Source organism: Rattus norvegicus, chromosome 7 (assembly GCF_021556685.1).
Source record: "Rattus norvegicus strain SHRSP/BbbUtx chromosome 7, alternate assembly SHRSP_T2T, whole genome shotgun sequence".
Lineage (NCBI taxonomy): Eukaryota > Metazoa > Chordata > Mammalia > Rodentia > Muridae > Rattus > Rattus norvegicus.
Window position 1 is genome coordinate 122,942,354 of NC_141540.1, and position 16,906 is coordinate 122,959,259.

The window sequence follows — 16,906 nt, forward strand, 5'->3', positions numbered from 1 at the left end:
ACAGCATCACAAAAGAGACTGACAGCTGACATTCTTGACAGATGATCCACCTTCTGCTTTGCTCCTGGGTGAGGGGATAGAGAGGATGGGGGCGGGGTGGAAAAGGTTTTATGTTCCTATTTTTTAAAGTTTGTTTTTCCTGAAAAAATATTGGTTTCTCTCCTCTTTTTTAAGAAAAAATCTTGAAAAGAAAAAAATTACGTTTCTTACATTAGAAATATACATATATTATATATACCTCTTACATTTTACAAATGTAGCAAATTATTCAATACAAACAGACACCAAAAAATGTAAAAAATAAAAAAAAAGTTTTTCTACGAAACCAGGTAAATTAGTGCAGAGTTTTGGTTTTTTTTTTTCATTTTGTTTTGTTTTTTTTTTTCCTTAAAAAAAATAAAATAGAAGCGAAAACGCCTACATTTGCGATGAGACACTGAGCTGGGCCCAGGCGCCATGTTCCTCAACACTCATTTTTCTTCCTATTTCAAAAGACACAAGGGGCTGGGCTCCAGGCTCCCCATGTGTGAGAAAACAAGCTGGCTGGGTGCAGGTGGTACCTGTGTCCCCGTGGGAGGAGGGGTGGGAAGGGGGGTAAGGCAACACCCAACTTGTCCCACAGAGGTTATTTACCTGGGACTGTCACCTGTGTGGGTGCCAAGGATGAAGGAACAGGAGGCCCAGAATGGGCAAGCTGGAGACTAGGGGACAGATGGTGCTGGGCTGAGAACGCAGGGCCGCGCCCTGCTGGGGGAGGTAGAGCAAGTGCCCAATGCAAGGAGACGGGGTTGGCAGTGTCTGTCTGGGCTGAACTCACTGCCACAGCAGTTCCCACTTGGGAGTCCCTAGGGAGAATGGAGCGAGACGGGGCGCCAGGGGCTTCTCTTGTCTGCCCAGGAGAGATCTCATAGCATCAAGGTAAGTAGTGCTAGGTGAGGGCAGACAAAGTATGGCAAGAGACAGGAACCAAGAAATTCTCAGTCGGGTGCAAACGCATTTACACTTACGACCAAAAAGCATAGTCTCATTTCAAGGCTCAGGACTGCCCACCACGGGTGCTGACTAAATTCTCTCCTCGTCCCTTCCCTGGGCTCAGGCCTCAACGGAGTTGCTGAAGTCTAGGGACTCCTCTTAGGCATCAGGCTTGGCTATCATCCTGCCCTTCAGAGTTGGTTTTTTGTTTCTTTTTTTTTTTTTTTTTTGGTCAAAAACAAACAAAAGTGCAGATCCCTCTGCAGTCTGGAAACCCAGTTCCTTATGCAGCGCTTTCCCCTGGGGTTTCTTCGGCTTAGCCACTTGTCATCCCCACACATATACTGCCTTACAAATGGACTATCAACCCACCCTGGGTCCATCCCCCAACCTGGTACATAAATAAGCACTTGATACAACCCAGGGTCACATCTACAGAGGGAAGATCCGAGTGGCTCGGAATCCTTGAGACCATGACAGCAAGCCACACACGCACAGGCATGAATGCACACATGAAAACATACACTTAGCCCTACTCTAAACTCTGCCCTCACCTCAGGCTCAGGGAAAGGCTGCACTGGAGGAAGGGGCTGCATAGATCTCGTCCAGGCCAAGAGCCGGTAAGGGATGGGGGCCACAAGACAAAGACTTCCATTAGAGAAAGTGCTAACCTTCCTATAATCACAGATAGTAGCTTTAAGGGGAGGGTGTCAAGCGGCCAGTCAGCAGCTTCCTGTGGCCCAGCCTGAGAGGGAATTGAGGCTAGGGCCAGACCTATTTGGTGGCAGGGCCTGAGAAGACAGCTAGGGTGGGGGCCGTGGATGCGGGGCCAGCCTCTCCCCACTCCAGCTTTTGCCCAAGCCAACCCCAGGGAGCATGGAGGAGGGAGCAGTGATTCACATCTGGGCCACTCTTAGCACAGGAAACCACTCATTAAAGATGTCATATAGAAAACTACATGTAAAAAAAAGTTACAAAATCCAAACCAACCCGATGAAATCAGAGGCAGGCAGGGAAAGAGTCAGGGCGAGCAAGTTCAACGCTCCGTGCTTCCAGAGCCCCTCCTACTCCGTGCCTGGGCGAACTGTTTTCCTAGCCGGGAGAATGAGAAGACTGGGATCCTTTTCTATAGTTTGCTTCCCCTCTTTCGGTTGGTCTTTCCTTTCTCTTTCCTGTGGCGGTGGGGGCTCCTGGCCTGGCAGACAGGAAGATGGTCAGTTGGCCAGCACGACAGGCTGGAAGGGCTGGTTGGGATACTGCATGGTGTTCAGGTTGTAGCTGAGGCCTTCTACGAAGGGCGTTTTCTCCAGGAACAGGCTGTTAGCACCACCTCCAAACACCTGGGCCACGTCGAAGCTGCTGCTGTTGCAAGTGCTGGCACCGCTACTCCCAAAGGGGGCGGCAGCACTGGTGCCCGGGCCATCCACCCCGTCGAAGAAGAGGCTGCTGGGCGAACCACCACCGTTGTACACAAACTCCTTGGCATTGGGGGAGAGCTGGGACTGGGGGCCCGGGTTGGCTGTGATGAAGTTCAGTGAATGCATAGACAAAGAGAGGCTCTTGTGCTTCAGCAGGTTATTTGTGGGGGAGCGGGCCAGGCGAGGCTGCTGGGACGGTGGCTGCTGGCCGCCTGCCCCGCTGCCGCTCACACTCACACCGCTTGAGGCCCCACCACCCTTCTTCATCTTGGTGGAACCAAACTTGGTGGCAGCAAAGGAGGCAGTAGTGAAGGTGATGGGCTGGGCAGACCGGGGGATGAAGGTGGGGCTGGGGGACTGGCCAAAGGATGGTGAGGGAGAGCTGGACAGGGAGCTGTCCTGGCTGCCGATGGGCACAAACACCTGGGCGTCGGGATTGAAGCTGCTCTTGATCTCCTTGTCCAGCTCTTGGGCACCGCCCACCTCACCGTCCCCCAGGTACAGGACCTTCACAGCTCCCTTCTCACCAATCTGGTAGGATACCTCGAAAGGGTCAATCCAGACACTCAGCTCTTCGGGCACGTTGGCGCGCACATCCTCCACTGCCAGGCCACTCCGCTTGGCAGCCAGCTCCACCACAGGGTCTACGACTTCCCCAATGTGGACGCAGCGGAAGCCGGAACCCCTCAGCGGCTTCTCAGGGTACCAGTGGCCTTCATATTTCTTCTTCAAAAGCCGCTCTAGCTCCTCCCCGAACAGATCTGCCCTGCGACGGGGCAGCTTGTTGTATAAGTAGGAGATGATGAAGTTTAGGGCCACTTTGATCTCCAGCTGCATGATCCTCTTCTAGGCTGAGAACCCGCACAGGCCACGGGCACAGGCCAAGGGCAGCAGCAGGAAAGGAGAGTGATCCTGGGGTCCAGAGGCTTCTGGAAAGACAGAAAGGAGAGGAGCACAGTGAACTTGTGTAGAAAGGCCCCAGCATACACTGCCCGAGCTGTGCCAGCAGGGTAACCAGTGACAGAGCACAGCAGGTACCAGTCTTGGTCACACAGATCTACTGGTGAGTTCGGGTCTTCCTTTTTGATGCTAGATAGCTCTAGTTGGCCTACAACTCACTATGTAGTAGACCAGGCTAGCCTTGAACTTGCTGGGATCTTACTTCCTGTTTCCCCCGAGTGCTGGGATTACAGGCACGCACAGCCACTGCTGGCTTTGGACAAGTCACTTTTTGAAACCCCTGGTTTCCTCATCCATAACCCAAGGTTCAAGGATAACACTCTCCCCTGTACTCGGTACCTAGTATGCACTTAAAATACGAGTGCACTGTGCTTTCTACCGTTTTGAGAAGTCAGTACAGTATAAGAATGACATCGAATAACGAAGAAATAAAACCAGGCCCCCAGTCCAGCTGGATGCAGAAGGTTCTGCCGTCTCTGCAATGTCTTCATCAAGCTGTGCCCTGAAACTGTCATGCGCGAAGACGTAAGTTTTAATTTTTTTAGCTGCCTCCTTAACTTGAACGAAATACAGGTCACTGATTCGGGCACTGCCAGCTTTTCTCTGGGGCTTGGACTCCAGTCACATCCACCTGTCACCCTGCACCCCATAGGTGTACATGCTTTGGGGCTCAGTCTGAGTTTACAGAGCCAATTTAAGATCCCAGTCATGTGCCCAGAGCGTGTATATCCATCCAGCCGCCAGTAATGGGGACAAGGCCAGGATCCTCCAGAAAAAGACAAAATCTTATAGCCACAATCTGCCAGCCCACCAGGAACTATTGGACTAGGGCCGCCTAGGGAAAGTGCAAGAACCAAGGCCTTGGTGGCTGGCAAGGTGCTAAGAGCAGCAGTGTGGCCTGAGGGGATCTCCACCGGCTCTGGCAAGGTCGAAAGTGATGAGGACAGCAAAGGGGAGAAATTTTCCATCACCCTACAGCTTCCAGCTGGGGACCCATCACCACACAGTCTCCCAGGGACCGTCTGACCACCTGTCCTCGGCACCAGATCAGATTTATCAAGTGTTTGGAGAGCCGCATAGAGGAGGTGGCCCAGCACAAACACTCAGATTGTTATTTTGGGATTCTCTCAGAGGCAGATACCACTGAGGCTTTATTCCCTACGTCCGGGAAAGCCTCGAGTTTCAGGAAGGTGATCTGTGAGGACCTGAAGCCAATGATCTTAATCTCATTCCTCTCCCAAATGACAGCTTCTAGACTCCAGCTTTGGGAGAAACTCAACTGAAAAGGCCCCTTCTATTGAAGGCAAAGCCAGAGCACGTCCCACCAAGGGCATCTTCTGTCCTGTGTGAGACCTGGGGCTAGGTTTTTGATTAGCGTTCTTTCTGGTTCCAAATGGAGTCTCCAGGCACTAACACTAGGTTTGAGAATCTTGAGTTTCATGAACATTTACTGTAACACATTTTCATGTTAGTTCTCAGGCCTAGGCCCAGGGCTCTCAAGGGCATGCTTAGAACTGAATCTTCAGGAGACTCTGGTGTGTGTGTGTGCGCGCGTGTGTGTGTGTGTGTGTGTGTGTGTGTGTGTGTGTGTGAACTGAATCTTCAGGAGACTCTGGTGTGTGTGTGTGCGCGCGCGTGTGTGTGTGTGTGTGTGTGTGTGTGTGTGTGTGTGTGTGTGTGTGCGCGCGCGCGTATGCAGAGTCAATCTACAGCAGCAAGTGTAAGCAAACCATTGAGTCACCCTCAGTCCAAGTCTGAGAAACAAAGAAATTGCTGCTCAGAATTTAGGGAATCCTGACTTCCCCCTTAGCCCGGCCTCCAAACAGGTCTGCTAGTTTCTTCAAATGTCTACTCATGACCAAAACAGATTGATTCTAGGATCATTTTAGGTTTAAAGAGAAGAATGGTTAAATAGAATAAGGGATGTCACACACCTTTGATCCCAGCATTTGGGAGGCAGTCAGGTAGGCATACCTGAGTTTGAGGCCAGCCTGGACCATATAGTGAGTTCCAGGGCAGCCAGGGCTAAGTAGAAAGACTGTCTCAAAAAAAAAAAAAAAAAAAAAAAAAAAGGTAAAGGAAACAGGACTTAGTTGATGAGAATCAGGGTCATTGGATACAAAGCTCAAAGCTAGTTAATTGGGCTGGACAGATGGCTCAGTGGTTAAGAGCACCAACTACTCTTCCAGAGGCCCTGAGTTCAAATCCCAACAAAAAAGCTAGTTACCGAGTGTAGGCTTTCCCCTGTGTAGTAATGTGCCCTGGGTAGGGGTTAGAGGTACACGTCTTTATGTTGCCTGGGCTGGCTTTGAACTTCTAGGCTTGAGCTGGGCATGTCGATAGGAGCCTGTAAACTCATCACTTGGAAGGTAGAAGCAGAAAAACCAGTTCAAGGCCAGCTAAACTAAACCAAAAACTCCTATGTTCAAGCAACTCATGCCTTTTGCATTGGCAGTTTAAAAATGAAGGTTCAGGGTCTGGAGGAGAGATGGTTCAGCAGTTAAGAGCACTGGCTGTTCTTCCAGAGGTCCTGAGTTCAAATCCCAGCAGCTCACAACCATCTGTAATGGGACTGGATGTCCTCTTCTGGCGTAGAAGTCAAGAGTACTTACTGCTCTACCAGAGGACCAGGCAGCTCACCATAGCCTGGAACTCTAGCTCCAGGGAATCTGATGTTTCTGGCCTCCTCAGACACCTGCCCTCATGCACACATATACATATGAAAATATAAAAATAACAAGTTAATATAAACTGTAGGTTTGAAAGGACTATGATGGTCCACCTTGTGGTCCACTAACGGTGTCCAACATGAGGAGACTAAAGGAGAAAGTTTGCATCGGGTCTCAGGAAAGGGCCTGCAGTTGAAGATGGCGTTTTCAGAGACTTTTTTGAAAAGTAAAACAGATTCAATGTCAACAGGATACTGTCTGAAAAGCACTGTACAGTCTCTTAAAATGAGCCTCTCAGTTACTCTACCTGCACCTTTCTGGATGTCCTCAAATTTTGCTGTATACTTGTCACCTAATTACCCCTGTGCCCCTGAACAGTACAGCCTCAAAATGGGAACATTCTAAATGTTGGCCAAAGTCATTGGGAAATAAGCCTCTCACCCCCAAAATACAATGGAGGCACTGTCATCATCCCTGCCTAGAGAACCAGTATGTGTGACACGAGCCACCGAGACTGCACATCGGTTTATACCCCAGTGGTGCTGCTGTACAAACAAGGACAGAAAATGCCCCCTTCCCCCTATGACTGGAGAACAGGCCAGGCCAGATGGCTACGGTGTGGAGCCTCACAACAAGGCCAGACGAGCAGAATGGGATTCTCTGCTCTATCAGCTCAGACTCTAATTTTGACTTCAAGAAGCTTATGGAGCAGAGGATTAACGTGCTGCAACCGTCCTGTCCTCAGCTAAAGATAGGAGCCACCATTTGGGCCAAGTTTGTTTTTTAGGAAGTGAGGGGCAAATTATAGTCCTTATATATAAAGTATTTATGGAAGAATGTTAAGATTAGGAAGCTTAGAAATAACCACCCTTCAAAAAAAGAGCAAACAGATCTGCTAAGCAGCTGCAGTGGACTTGGGTCTTCCCCCCCCCCCCCCAACAAAACACTAGAAAGGAAAGAAAGAAAGAAAGAGAGAAAGAAAGAAAGAAAGAAAGAAAGAAAGAAAGAAAAAGAAAGTAAGTCAGTGTTGAATAGGTCAGTGTGGTGGTAGTCAGGAGGCAGAGGCAGGTGAATCTCTGTGAGTTCAAGGTCAGCCTGGTCTACATAGCAAGTAACATGCTAGCCAGGACTATCTAGTGAGGAGAAACTGTCTCAAAAATAGAACGTGTTTAATAGTAAAATCTCATTTTAATAATGTAATAAAAAGTTGCAAGGGAGCCAACCTGTGTGACAGGTGCCTGTAATTCCAGCAGACAGGAGGTTAAGGCAGAGTCAAGGTCAGCCTGTGCTGTGTTCTGAGGCTCCTTCCTAAACAACGATATATAGGAAACAAAATTCTATCCTAATACCTTTTTCCTCCTTCCCATTTACTATAGCCATTGGTATAGTATTGACTCAAGATTCCTTGTGCTGATGTGTATGTTAGTGGTTAGGAGAAAGAAACCCGGACAAGGAAGGAGCCATGATGCTACACAAAGATTTCATCGATGTTAATTCCGGAGAAATTAATGGAAAATGCAAAGCAAGACTTTAGGGGGGAAAAGCAATGGTGTAGAAAAGGAAAGGTAAAGGCATCTATACCTCCCCATAAAAAACCCAGGTATCTCAAATATCCTATAATTAATCAGTCTCCATGATTCAGGTAAATGTGTGGGGCTGGGGGTCAAGAGAAATACAGCCACACTGGACAGCAGCGGCAAGGAGGCTCAGGTTGCTTCCCAGGGATTAGTCCTTAAGCTCTTGTCCTGGAGGCAGCGGCCCAATGGGCAATATAGACCACAGGCCTTTCGATATTTGCAGTGACGAGTGTATTGGCTTAGACCCTGACATTCCAGACCACCTGGGCCATGTCAGAAGAGTCCAGCCCAGGGAAGGGCCCTCTAGTGATCTCGGGGCCCTAGGCTCGTCTCACTCAAGGCGGTACACTCAAGGCGGTGCCGCGCTCAGCACTCTGGGAGACGTAGTCCTATGGCTTCCTGGCGAGGGTAGAGACTCGTGACCTACTTTTCGAGCACACTACACTTCCCTGTGCACTATGCGAGGGCCCAGCCTGATAGACCGCGCATGCCCCACACTAGGTTCTGGCCAAGGGTCCGAAGCCCAGGAAAAGTTTCCGATGCACATGCGCGCTGCGGCGAGTGGGCGCCCCCCTCCCATCGCCAAAGACGTTTGGCATAAATCTGCCCATAAGGCCTCTCACCGGCTATCCTTTCTCCCCACGTCCTTGTCCAGGCTAGCCTCCAATAACTCCTCTTTCCTTTCATAACCTCCTAGGCCTACTGAATCAGGGCTCTGCAACTAAGGGGCTTTTCCTGGATGAAGCAGGTGGGCTGGAATGGATAGAGCCACCGCTGAGTCCCCAGCCTCTGGATCTCAATGGACTGTCGCTCTCTGTGGTAGATGGTGGAACAGTGTATTCAAGGAGAAACGAGCCCTTTACACTTAATACCTAGTAGGCCAGGCTCCAGCATCCCCACAGCCAGGAAGGGAACGGCAAGAATTTGATCCAATTCTCCATTCCTGTTGGCCAGGCCAAAGAAATTCCTAGGAAAGCTGTGAGGAGGAGCCCAGTCAACAATAAAGCCCGAAGCCAGTAGTGCCCAAGCCTCACCCCATTTCTAATACAAGTCTGAGAAACCAGACCCAGGTAAAGGAACCGAGAAAAGGTTCCCAGGCAGGCAAGCAAAATCCCTACATCTGAAACCTGGACATCTTCTAATACTTAGAAATTCCGAGTCTCCTCCCACTGCAAGGCCTACCCTAGGACCAGACTTACCAGATCCTCAGGAACCCTCCCCTGCAGGGTGTTAAACCTCCCTAATCCTCCCTCCCACACCAGCTGTTTTTCCCTAGTGCTTAAGTGAGGGATGGGGGTAGGCACTCAGGCAAGCAACAGGATTTTTATTGTTGTCAGGAAATCAAAGAGAAACCAAACCCACTCCAGGCCAGAGTGGATAGAAAGGAGAAAAAAAAAAAAATAAAGGCTAGCCACCGAACTGGCACCGGAAACCCTGTCTGCTGATCCCAAAACCTGCTTTGTGAAGTTCTGGTTGCTCCCAGAGGAGGGGACGGCTTGCAGACTGTTCCTCTGTTCATTCTCCCTTTTCCCTCCTTAGATTTTGGTCAAGGGCGGAGTACACCCCACTCCGACAGAAGGGGAAGTTTAGGAATAGGAGAGATCAAACACAATTAATACACTATCCGACAGGCTCTTTGGGTACTTTTTCTCCCCTTCCACACAAGTATAGAAAGAGCTCAGTCTGTAATGAATTCTTGCTCGGCAACCCAAGGGCAGTCTCCACTAAGCGGCCCTGTCACCAAAAAGGGGATGTCCAAATTTCCCATCTCGCAGGTTTCAAAGGGCCAGGAACAGACGGTGTTAATAAGCACCACCCCGCACACGTGAAAGGCAGCCGAAAAATAAGGATCGAATCCCCTCCCTTCCCCTAATTTATTTAACTCTGGCCAGAGTTTGGTTTCTTTGGGGGAACAAGGAAAACCTAGCGAGTGAGGCGTGAAGAAATGGGGAAGGAGGTCAAGGAGGAAACGCTCTCCGCTCAGGAGAGGGCCGCACTCGAAACTAGGTACTCCAGGATCAAGGAGTGATGGAGAGCGGCACAGGGGCGGATCCGGTGAGGGGCAGCAGGGGAGTGGGCCAGTGTGGGCGTCCCCCGCCCGCAAGCCCGCGCACTCACTCGGGTCTCCGCGAAGGGTCGCTCTGCAGGCCGCGGGACGGAGGTCTCTCTCTCTCAGCTTCCCGGGCGCCGCGAGGCTGAGGGCCACGGTGTCCTTTTACGTCGTTGAGGGTAGAGAGAGACGAGGACCGAGCTCATGTGATTCTTTCCGCTGTTTTTGGAGGTCGAGCTCGGCGGCGACCGCGCGGGGATGGCGGCCCCGAGGATGGCACCCGTCACGCGGTGGATGGAGGCCAGCCCGGGATGTGGTCGTCGGGCAGGTCCTGTCCTTCTGGCCTCTCGGTTCCCACGACGCTCAATCCCAACGACCTGCACCTTCCCGCGCCCGGGCCCGAAGTGAGCAAAGTCAATGAAAAGTTTCACCCTCAGCAACCCTGCGCATGGATCTGCTTTCCCCACCCCTGCGTGATGCGTCCCTCCGCCCAGCCGGGGCGGGGCCGGGACTACTTTTCCTCCTGTGGCACCTTTAACCCCTCGCGTCCCAGTCGCAGGTTGGGATTCCAGATTCTGCGGCGAGTGTAATAGCGATCTTTCCACGTTGTCTTCTCTAGACCCCTCCCTGCCGCGTCCTCAGCGGGGCTGCTCACCCTCGGAATCCTTCTGAGCCCTTTAGCTCCCGATAGCTTCTCTTAAGGCCCCAAAGCAGTCTGAACTGGCCTCGTACGATTTTTTTTTAAACCGGTGTAGATCAAGCTCGGGGAGGGTAGGGACCGGCCTGAGACACACAGCGGGTCATTGGTAACTAGTCTGGGACACAGTGGCTGTCGTGGGTAGCGGCTGGCATCACCGGGTCCCTGAGAGCTCCAATCCCCAGCTCCAGCTCTCAAAGTTCCCTGAGAACTAGATGGCATGACTCTCCAGTCCTGGCGGTCCCCATGACTTGCATTCCTGGGTTCCGATTTGTTCATTCTGAATTTGGGGAGACGGTGGCACAACGCCACCTCCAGGAAGGTTCTGGGTCTGAGTCTGGGCTAACCTGAGTTTACCAGCGTCGCCCTCACGGTGGGTACGTGGAAGATCAAAGGGTAGGGAGGGAAGGGGTGCCTGAAGATCTAGAGTCAGAAAAAAAGAACGGGGCACTAGTTAATCATGCACTTTCAGCTCCGAAAGTTGGGTCCCGAAAACCAGATATTGGGCTTGCCATGCGCGATCGCGACCCCTCTGCTGTAGTCCTCGTGCTCTCTGGGGCAAGCTACCTTCGCACGGGAGAGCATGAGAGCCGCGCTCCTTCTAGCAATAGTCAGAAGAAGCGCGGGCCCTGGCAAGGTGAGCAGGGTGTTCAGTCCGACAGAACCCGGCGGCGAAGCAAGATGCACCCTGGCCCGGATCTTGGTCACTCTATTTCCACTCTGTGGCTTTGTGACAGTGCGGGCCCAGAGATGAGGGAGTCTAGGACCTATCGCGGGTTGAAATCATAGGACAGCTAGATTGTCAGACTAGGCTGGAGGACCCCTAGCCTTGTGTACTGGTTCCCCCAACCGCCACCCCGTCTTAGTTCGCCTATTTTCCAATTCTCCAACCCCTATTCTTTAATCCACGTTCCTGAAAGTTCTGGTGCATCGGTGGACTCCGAACCCACGTGGAGCGGTGACATCGGGAAGTTTCCAGTTACGAACTGTGTGCATTTTATTTTCCTTGATCATTTAGGCAAGAGCAGAGATCAATGGAGGTATAGAGATTTAAATACGCTTTCCTAGACAAGAGAGAAATGCCGGGCGGGAGGACAAACTCCGCGGTGCCAGGATGGTAGGTTTCCTAAGCGCGTGTGTCCTATCCCCCACATTCCAAGCTGGTCAGTCTGGGGGCTCCTCCTGGGACTACTTGTGCGACAGCAAGCGTCACACTTGCTCCTCTTCACTTCACCCTTCCCTTTTAGCACTCCTGCCCCCTAGAGGGTTCCATCGGATGCATCGGAGACCGCCCACCAGGATGAAAGCTAAAAATACAACAGACACGTTAGCAACAGCTCTCCCATTGGCCCTCAAGCAGGGAGCAGCGTCTGATTGGGTTTGGTTGTGGCTTCTGGGAAGCCAGCATTTGTAACCTTAGGTATAGCAAAGAATGCTGGTATATGTAGTCTATCATTAGAGGCGGCCATAGAAATAGGTGGGTTTATATCCCGGTTCTGCCACCTACTGTGTGTTTTTGATTTGATGCAACAAATATTCTTACATTGACAAACACAATTCATTTCTAAAAACATGGAAATCTTGTGATTAAACAATATTGTATGCAAATCTTGGTTCAAATAGGTCCGTCTCCCCGAAAACGCCTAAATTTGCAAAACAGTTTATATTTTTCATCATGATAAGTCGGCTACATTGCAGCCTATAAACACTAGTTGGTGAGCATTTCCCAATGAGAAATATTCCAAGACAGAATGATGAGAAAGGTTAGGATGAGCTGGAACGAATTGTGGAAGGGATATGCTTATACAGATAAAAATGCAGGGGCTGGGGATTTAGCTCAGTGGTAGAGCGCTTACCTAGGAAGCGCAAGGCTCTGGGTTCGGTCCCCAGCTCCGGGAAAAAAAAAAATGCAGATACGTGTGGAAGACCTTGAGTCTCTGTGTGTTTGTGCTTTTATTTGAACCAGCTTTGGGCAGGTTTACACACAACAAAAACCCTTGGAAAACCACGTCTCCTTAGTAAATGGGAGTTTTGAGTGAAGGTTGAGTATATAAATAGGAAAGGGTAAAATAGAGAGAGGTAATCATCCTTCTTAATTACTGCTGCCTCAAGTTATGTGGTAAGAAGGAATTTTCTTCTCTTCCCCAATGTGTAATTTCATCTTGCCAGGACTTAATTGTAGACTGAACTACTCCAGCATTCCCGGGTCCCCTCCCATTTGAGTAAACATGTCTTGTGAAAGGCTCACACCATGCGTTTAAAAAGGCCAGCTCTGCAAACTGTAGGGTGGGAGCAACTTCCCCTCTGAGAGCAAAGCCAATCATGCCAGATATTTCGGCTCTAGTGACAGGTAAAGCTGCTCATAATCGGCTCAATTAACCCGAGGTGAGTCACAATTTCATATGCGCAGACAAGGTGGAAATTCTATATTGTTTCTTTGAAGTTATCCAAAAAAATAGTATCTTGGTTGGATTCTTCACATCTATTGCCACCAATGGCAGAAGCAAGAACGAACAGTCATGACAAAATCTGAGTGTGGGAATGTGGGAAAGAGACACTCTAAATCCACCCTGGTAAGAAAGAGAACAAAGCATTCTTTTGTTTTTCAATCTTTGTTACTTTATGCATGTTTTATTCAAATGAATGTATATATACTGACTGTTGGATCCCTTAGAACTGGGATTATGATGGTTGTGAGCCATTACGTGGGTGCTGGGAATCCAACCCAGGTCCTTTGCAAGACCAACAAACACCCTTAACTGCTGAGCCATCTCTTCAGCCTCCCATCCATTTTTTTCTTGAGACATCAAAAGGCAGTATTCAAAGAAACAAATAATTTTAGCTTTTTTGGTGGCCACTAGGGATTGGATTAATAAGGAATCACATGTCTGGGAATTGGAAAAATTTGAGTTTGTTGTGTTTTTTTTGTTTTTGAGGGGGCCCGGAAAATTACTTCACAGGCAAAGAATCTTTCACATTTATATCCTAGCCTCAAGCTAGTATTAAAAAGCTATAGGTCAAAATACTAAGACATTGTCTGAAGTTTAAGACACAGTCTGAAGTGTAGCCAGTTCAGTTTGATTCCCTAGCAATTTCCTTAATTTACAAGTTGCTAAGTGGGGTGTCGTATGTAGCTTTTCCTACCCTGTGTGTGGCAGTAGCAGCCTACTCCTGTTGTCAGAACACTCAAAATGGAAAGGCAGTATCACGAGATGTAGTCAGCCAGGTCTCATAGTGAGGTCCGTAACTTTTAGGGCTCATAGCAAAACTGTCCCCCTAAACAGCTCAAATATGATCAAAATATAGTCTGTGGATGTGTACACCCCCCACCCAAAGGGACCTACATTGAGAAAAAGTTGCAGATTAGAAGGCCATGGTCAACATCTGGTGGATGAATTTTGTGATATATATTGACACATTGTACTATAGTTATAAATTGATACATAATGATATCTTCCTGTATGTTTAGATATGCATACAGTGGCCTATATTTGTACACCCTTTTTTTTTTTTCGGAGCTGGGGACCGAACCCAGGGCCTTGTGCTTGCTAGGCAAGCACTCTACCACTGAGCTAAATCCCCAACCCCGTACACCCTTTTCATTACAAAAATTTTGTGTGAACATTTCTTTGCTCACTTGTCAGGGTCCACATGTGATCAATGTTATTTCTCTGTCAGCAAAATGGGGCAATTCAAATCAGATTAGAGAATATAAAGGCAGGTTTATTGGGAAGCAGCTGTCAGGTGAAGGGTTCATTAATCCCAAGGAAAAAGGCCAGGGAAGTGGTCAGGGGGAGACAGAGGTGAGGGGGAAGAGAGAGAGTGTGTGCAAACAAAGAGAATATGCGGGGCAGGGGGGAAGAGAAGGGGCTGGGGGAAGAGGCTAACATGTCTGGATTATATAGCATCGAGCCTCTGGAGGAGAGGAAGCCTAGCCCTTGGGCTGGAAAGTTCAGAGTAGAGGACAGAATATGCCAGGTAGGAACTGAGGGCAACTGAAAGAACCTAGAGGCCAGATCCACTTTAGTATGCTAAATATGTTTGTCCTGGGTATGAATCCCAGGTATGATGAGAGGGCAGTTTACTGGAGTCATCATACATACATATGTGCATACATACATGTATATACATACACGTACATACATACATACATGTGTGTTTGATTTACTTATGAAGAAGGCATCACATTCCCTGGAAACTGGATTTACAGATGGTTGTGAGTCATGATGTGGTGCTAGGAATTGAACCCTGATCTAAAAGAGTAGCCAGCAGGTGCCCATGGAGGTCAGAAAAGGAAGTGAGATCTCCTGGAGCTAGATTTACAGGAGGCTGTACGCTGCTGGAGTGGGTGTTAGGAAATGAACCCAGACTTTTCCAGTAGTTTAAGTACTCTTAACCCAAGAGGCCTTCTCTCCAGTCCCTAATTTTTAATTATATTATTACTATTTTGTTTTGCTTTGTTTTCTAGGTAAGGTTGCTCTGTGTGCCAGGTAGCCCTGGCAGTCCTGGAACTCGCTCCGTATACCAAGGGTGGCCTCAGAGACGTGCCTGCCTGCTTTTATCTCCCAAATGCTGGGGTTAAAGATGTTTGATACTACACTTGGCAAGTGCTTTTTTTCAGAAATGAAAATGAATATGAGGAATTAAGTCTGATAAAAATCATGGTTATACACCTGAGTGGGGTCTTTTTCTCTTCTCAGAATTGTATGTTTCCAGTTAAAATTAAGCTTGTAGCAATGTTTTTCAAGGGTGGATTTGCCAGTTTCCTTTTTTAGATAAAGTCTCTCTCCTAGGTCAGGCTGCCTTCTAATTTGCTACATAGAACAGGACGACCCGGAACTTCTGACCTGCCTGCTTCTAGAAGCACCCACCCCCACACCGGGTTTTGAGGCTCTAGATCAGGATCTCAGAGCTTCTTGCGTACTAGGCAGAGCCTCTTTATACAGAGCAACACCTGTAGCTTCTTTGGTTTCATCTTTAAAATTAAAGGAAATTATTCTAATGCCCAAGATAGACAAAAGATAAAAGCTCACACTTTGGTTGCTTGTTACCTGCTGTCTAGGGGACTGAACCCAGAAACTTGCAAACGTTATGCCACTGACAGACCACATTAGAGGGATTCTTAACCCATTCTGTTCTCTCTTGGCCACTGATGAACCAGAAACACAGCAAGAGTGGGATTAGTGTATTAGATGACAGAGCAATATATTCTACGGCTGAGTTGAATTACCCACTAACACACTGTGAGGGGAGCATGCACACCCTTGGAGAGGCTTCTGGGCACGAGCGTAAGCTCCTCTAATGGCCGTTTACAGGTATTCCATTAAGGCAAACACAAGTTCAGGGGGGTATTTCCTTCAAACCAAGGAGTGGCTTCCCAGTCACTGGTAGATAGAAATTCTAAACCATGCGGCCAACGAGAAGGCTGGGGAAATGCTGCAGTGGTAAGAGCAGTGCCACTTGAACTGATCCCTAACACCATAAAGGGCAGGGGTAGGGTGGGGACAGGGAAACCACACCTGAGCAGCCACAGCACCCAGGGCCTGGGGCAGAAAGACCAGGTGGCATAAGAGCAAAGCACCTGGAAATCTATCTGATCAGCTCTATCCCTGCTGTCAAGACCTTGTCTTGCTTTCCTGAGGTGCTCGCCAAGCCAGCCCCAGTTCCTTCCACAGATCCTGTTTGGTCCTTTATTCCCCTTCAAGGAAGAGGGTGTCTTAACTGTACACAGTACATCACGCACGACCAAGAGATTTTCGTTTTCTTTGAACCAAACCAAAACCCTTAAAAGTTTATTTTTTGCCACCACTTTGTTACTAAGTAGGAGTATAAACAAGGCCAAGTATAAACAGGACCCAACCCAGGGCACTAAAGACTTAACGAGCAGAAACATCCACCCCTGAAAATTCTCACATCCCAGGCAGAAATGAACTGACCCACGTAGATGGGTGTGGCTGAATTTCCTCATTTTGATAATTTACTTACAAGATATTTGTTGGGGCTGGTGAGATGACTCAGCTGCTCTTGAAAAGGACCTAGGTTTGATTCCCAGCATCCACATGGTAGTTCATATCCATCCAGAACTCCAGGGGATCTGATTCCCTGTAACTCTGTAGGCACCAAGCATGCACACACACATATATATGTGCAAATAAACATTCATATGCAAAATATCACAATTTTAAAAAAAGGAACCATACCCTTCAAATTATATATATTGCATGAAACAATATCAATTTAGTTCTATCTTATTTCCCTCACCATTATTGTAGGACGGGTCTGGTCCTACATATGAGATGTCAGGATCCTGAAGGCTAAGGCGGGAGGATCGCAGCAATCTTCAGGCCAGCCTGAGCTAATGAGTAAGACAAAAATAAAAATTTGGAGAGGAGGAAAAACAAACTAAAACTAAAATAGACACATTCACCCTCAGGGTCCTTTGAGCTCTTTCTAGTGAGAGGACAAGACCCGTTGTCAGCTCCACAACCTCTGTGATAGTTTCAGTCGCCAAATCCTAGATGACTAAAATTAGACTCTCAAAGTTAATGGGGAAGGTAACCAAC

The 16,906-nt window shown here is 48.7% G+C and overlaps 1 protein-coding gene and 1 long non-coding RNA gene across 2 annotated transcripts; one reads left to right on the plus strand and one right to left on the minus strand.

The window, feature by feature from the left end:
* Positions 1-1,184: 1,184 nt before the first annotated feature.
* Tob2 (transducer of ERBB2, 2) lies at positions 1,185-9,867 on the minus strand. The gene is given in 2 exon segments (NM_001007146.1): positions 1,185-3,319; positions 9,715-9,867. A coding segment is annotated over 1 exon segment (1,041 nt). The 5' UTR covers positions 3,228-3,319; positions 9,715-9,867; the 3' UTR covers positions 1,185-2,186.
* Positions 9,868-10,448: 581 nt separating this feature from the next.
* On the plus strand, positions 10,449-11,951 carry LOC134479944 (uncharacterized). Its single transcript, XR_015625794.1, has 3 exons — positions 10,449-10,720; positions 11,362-11,460; positions 11,591-11,951. It is a non-coding gene; the product is annotated as an uncharacterized LOC134479944 (long non-coding RNA).
* The last annotated feature ends 4,955 nt before the right edge of the window (positions 11,952-16,906 follow it).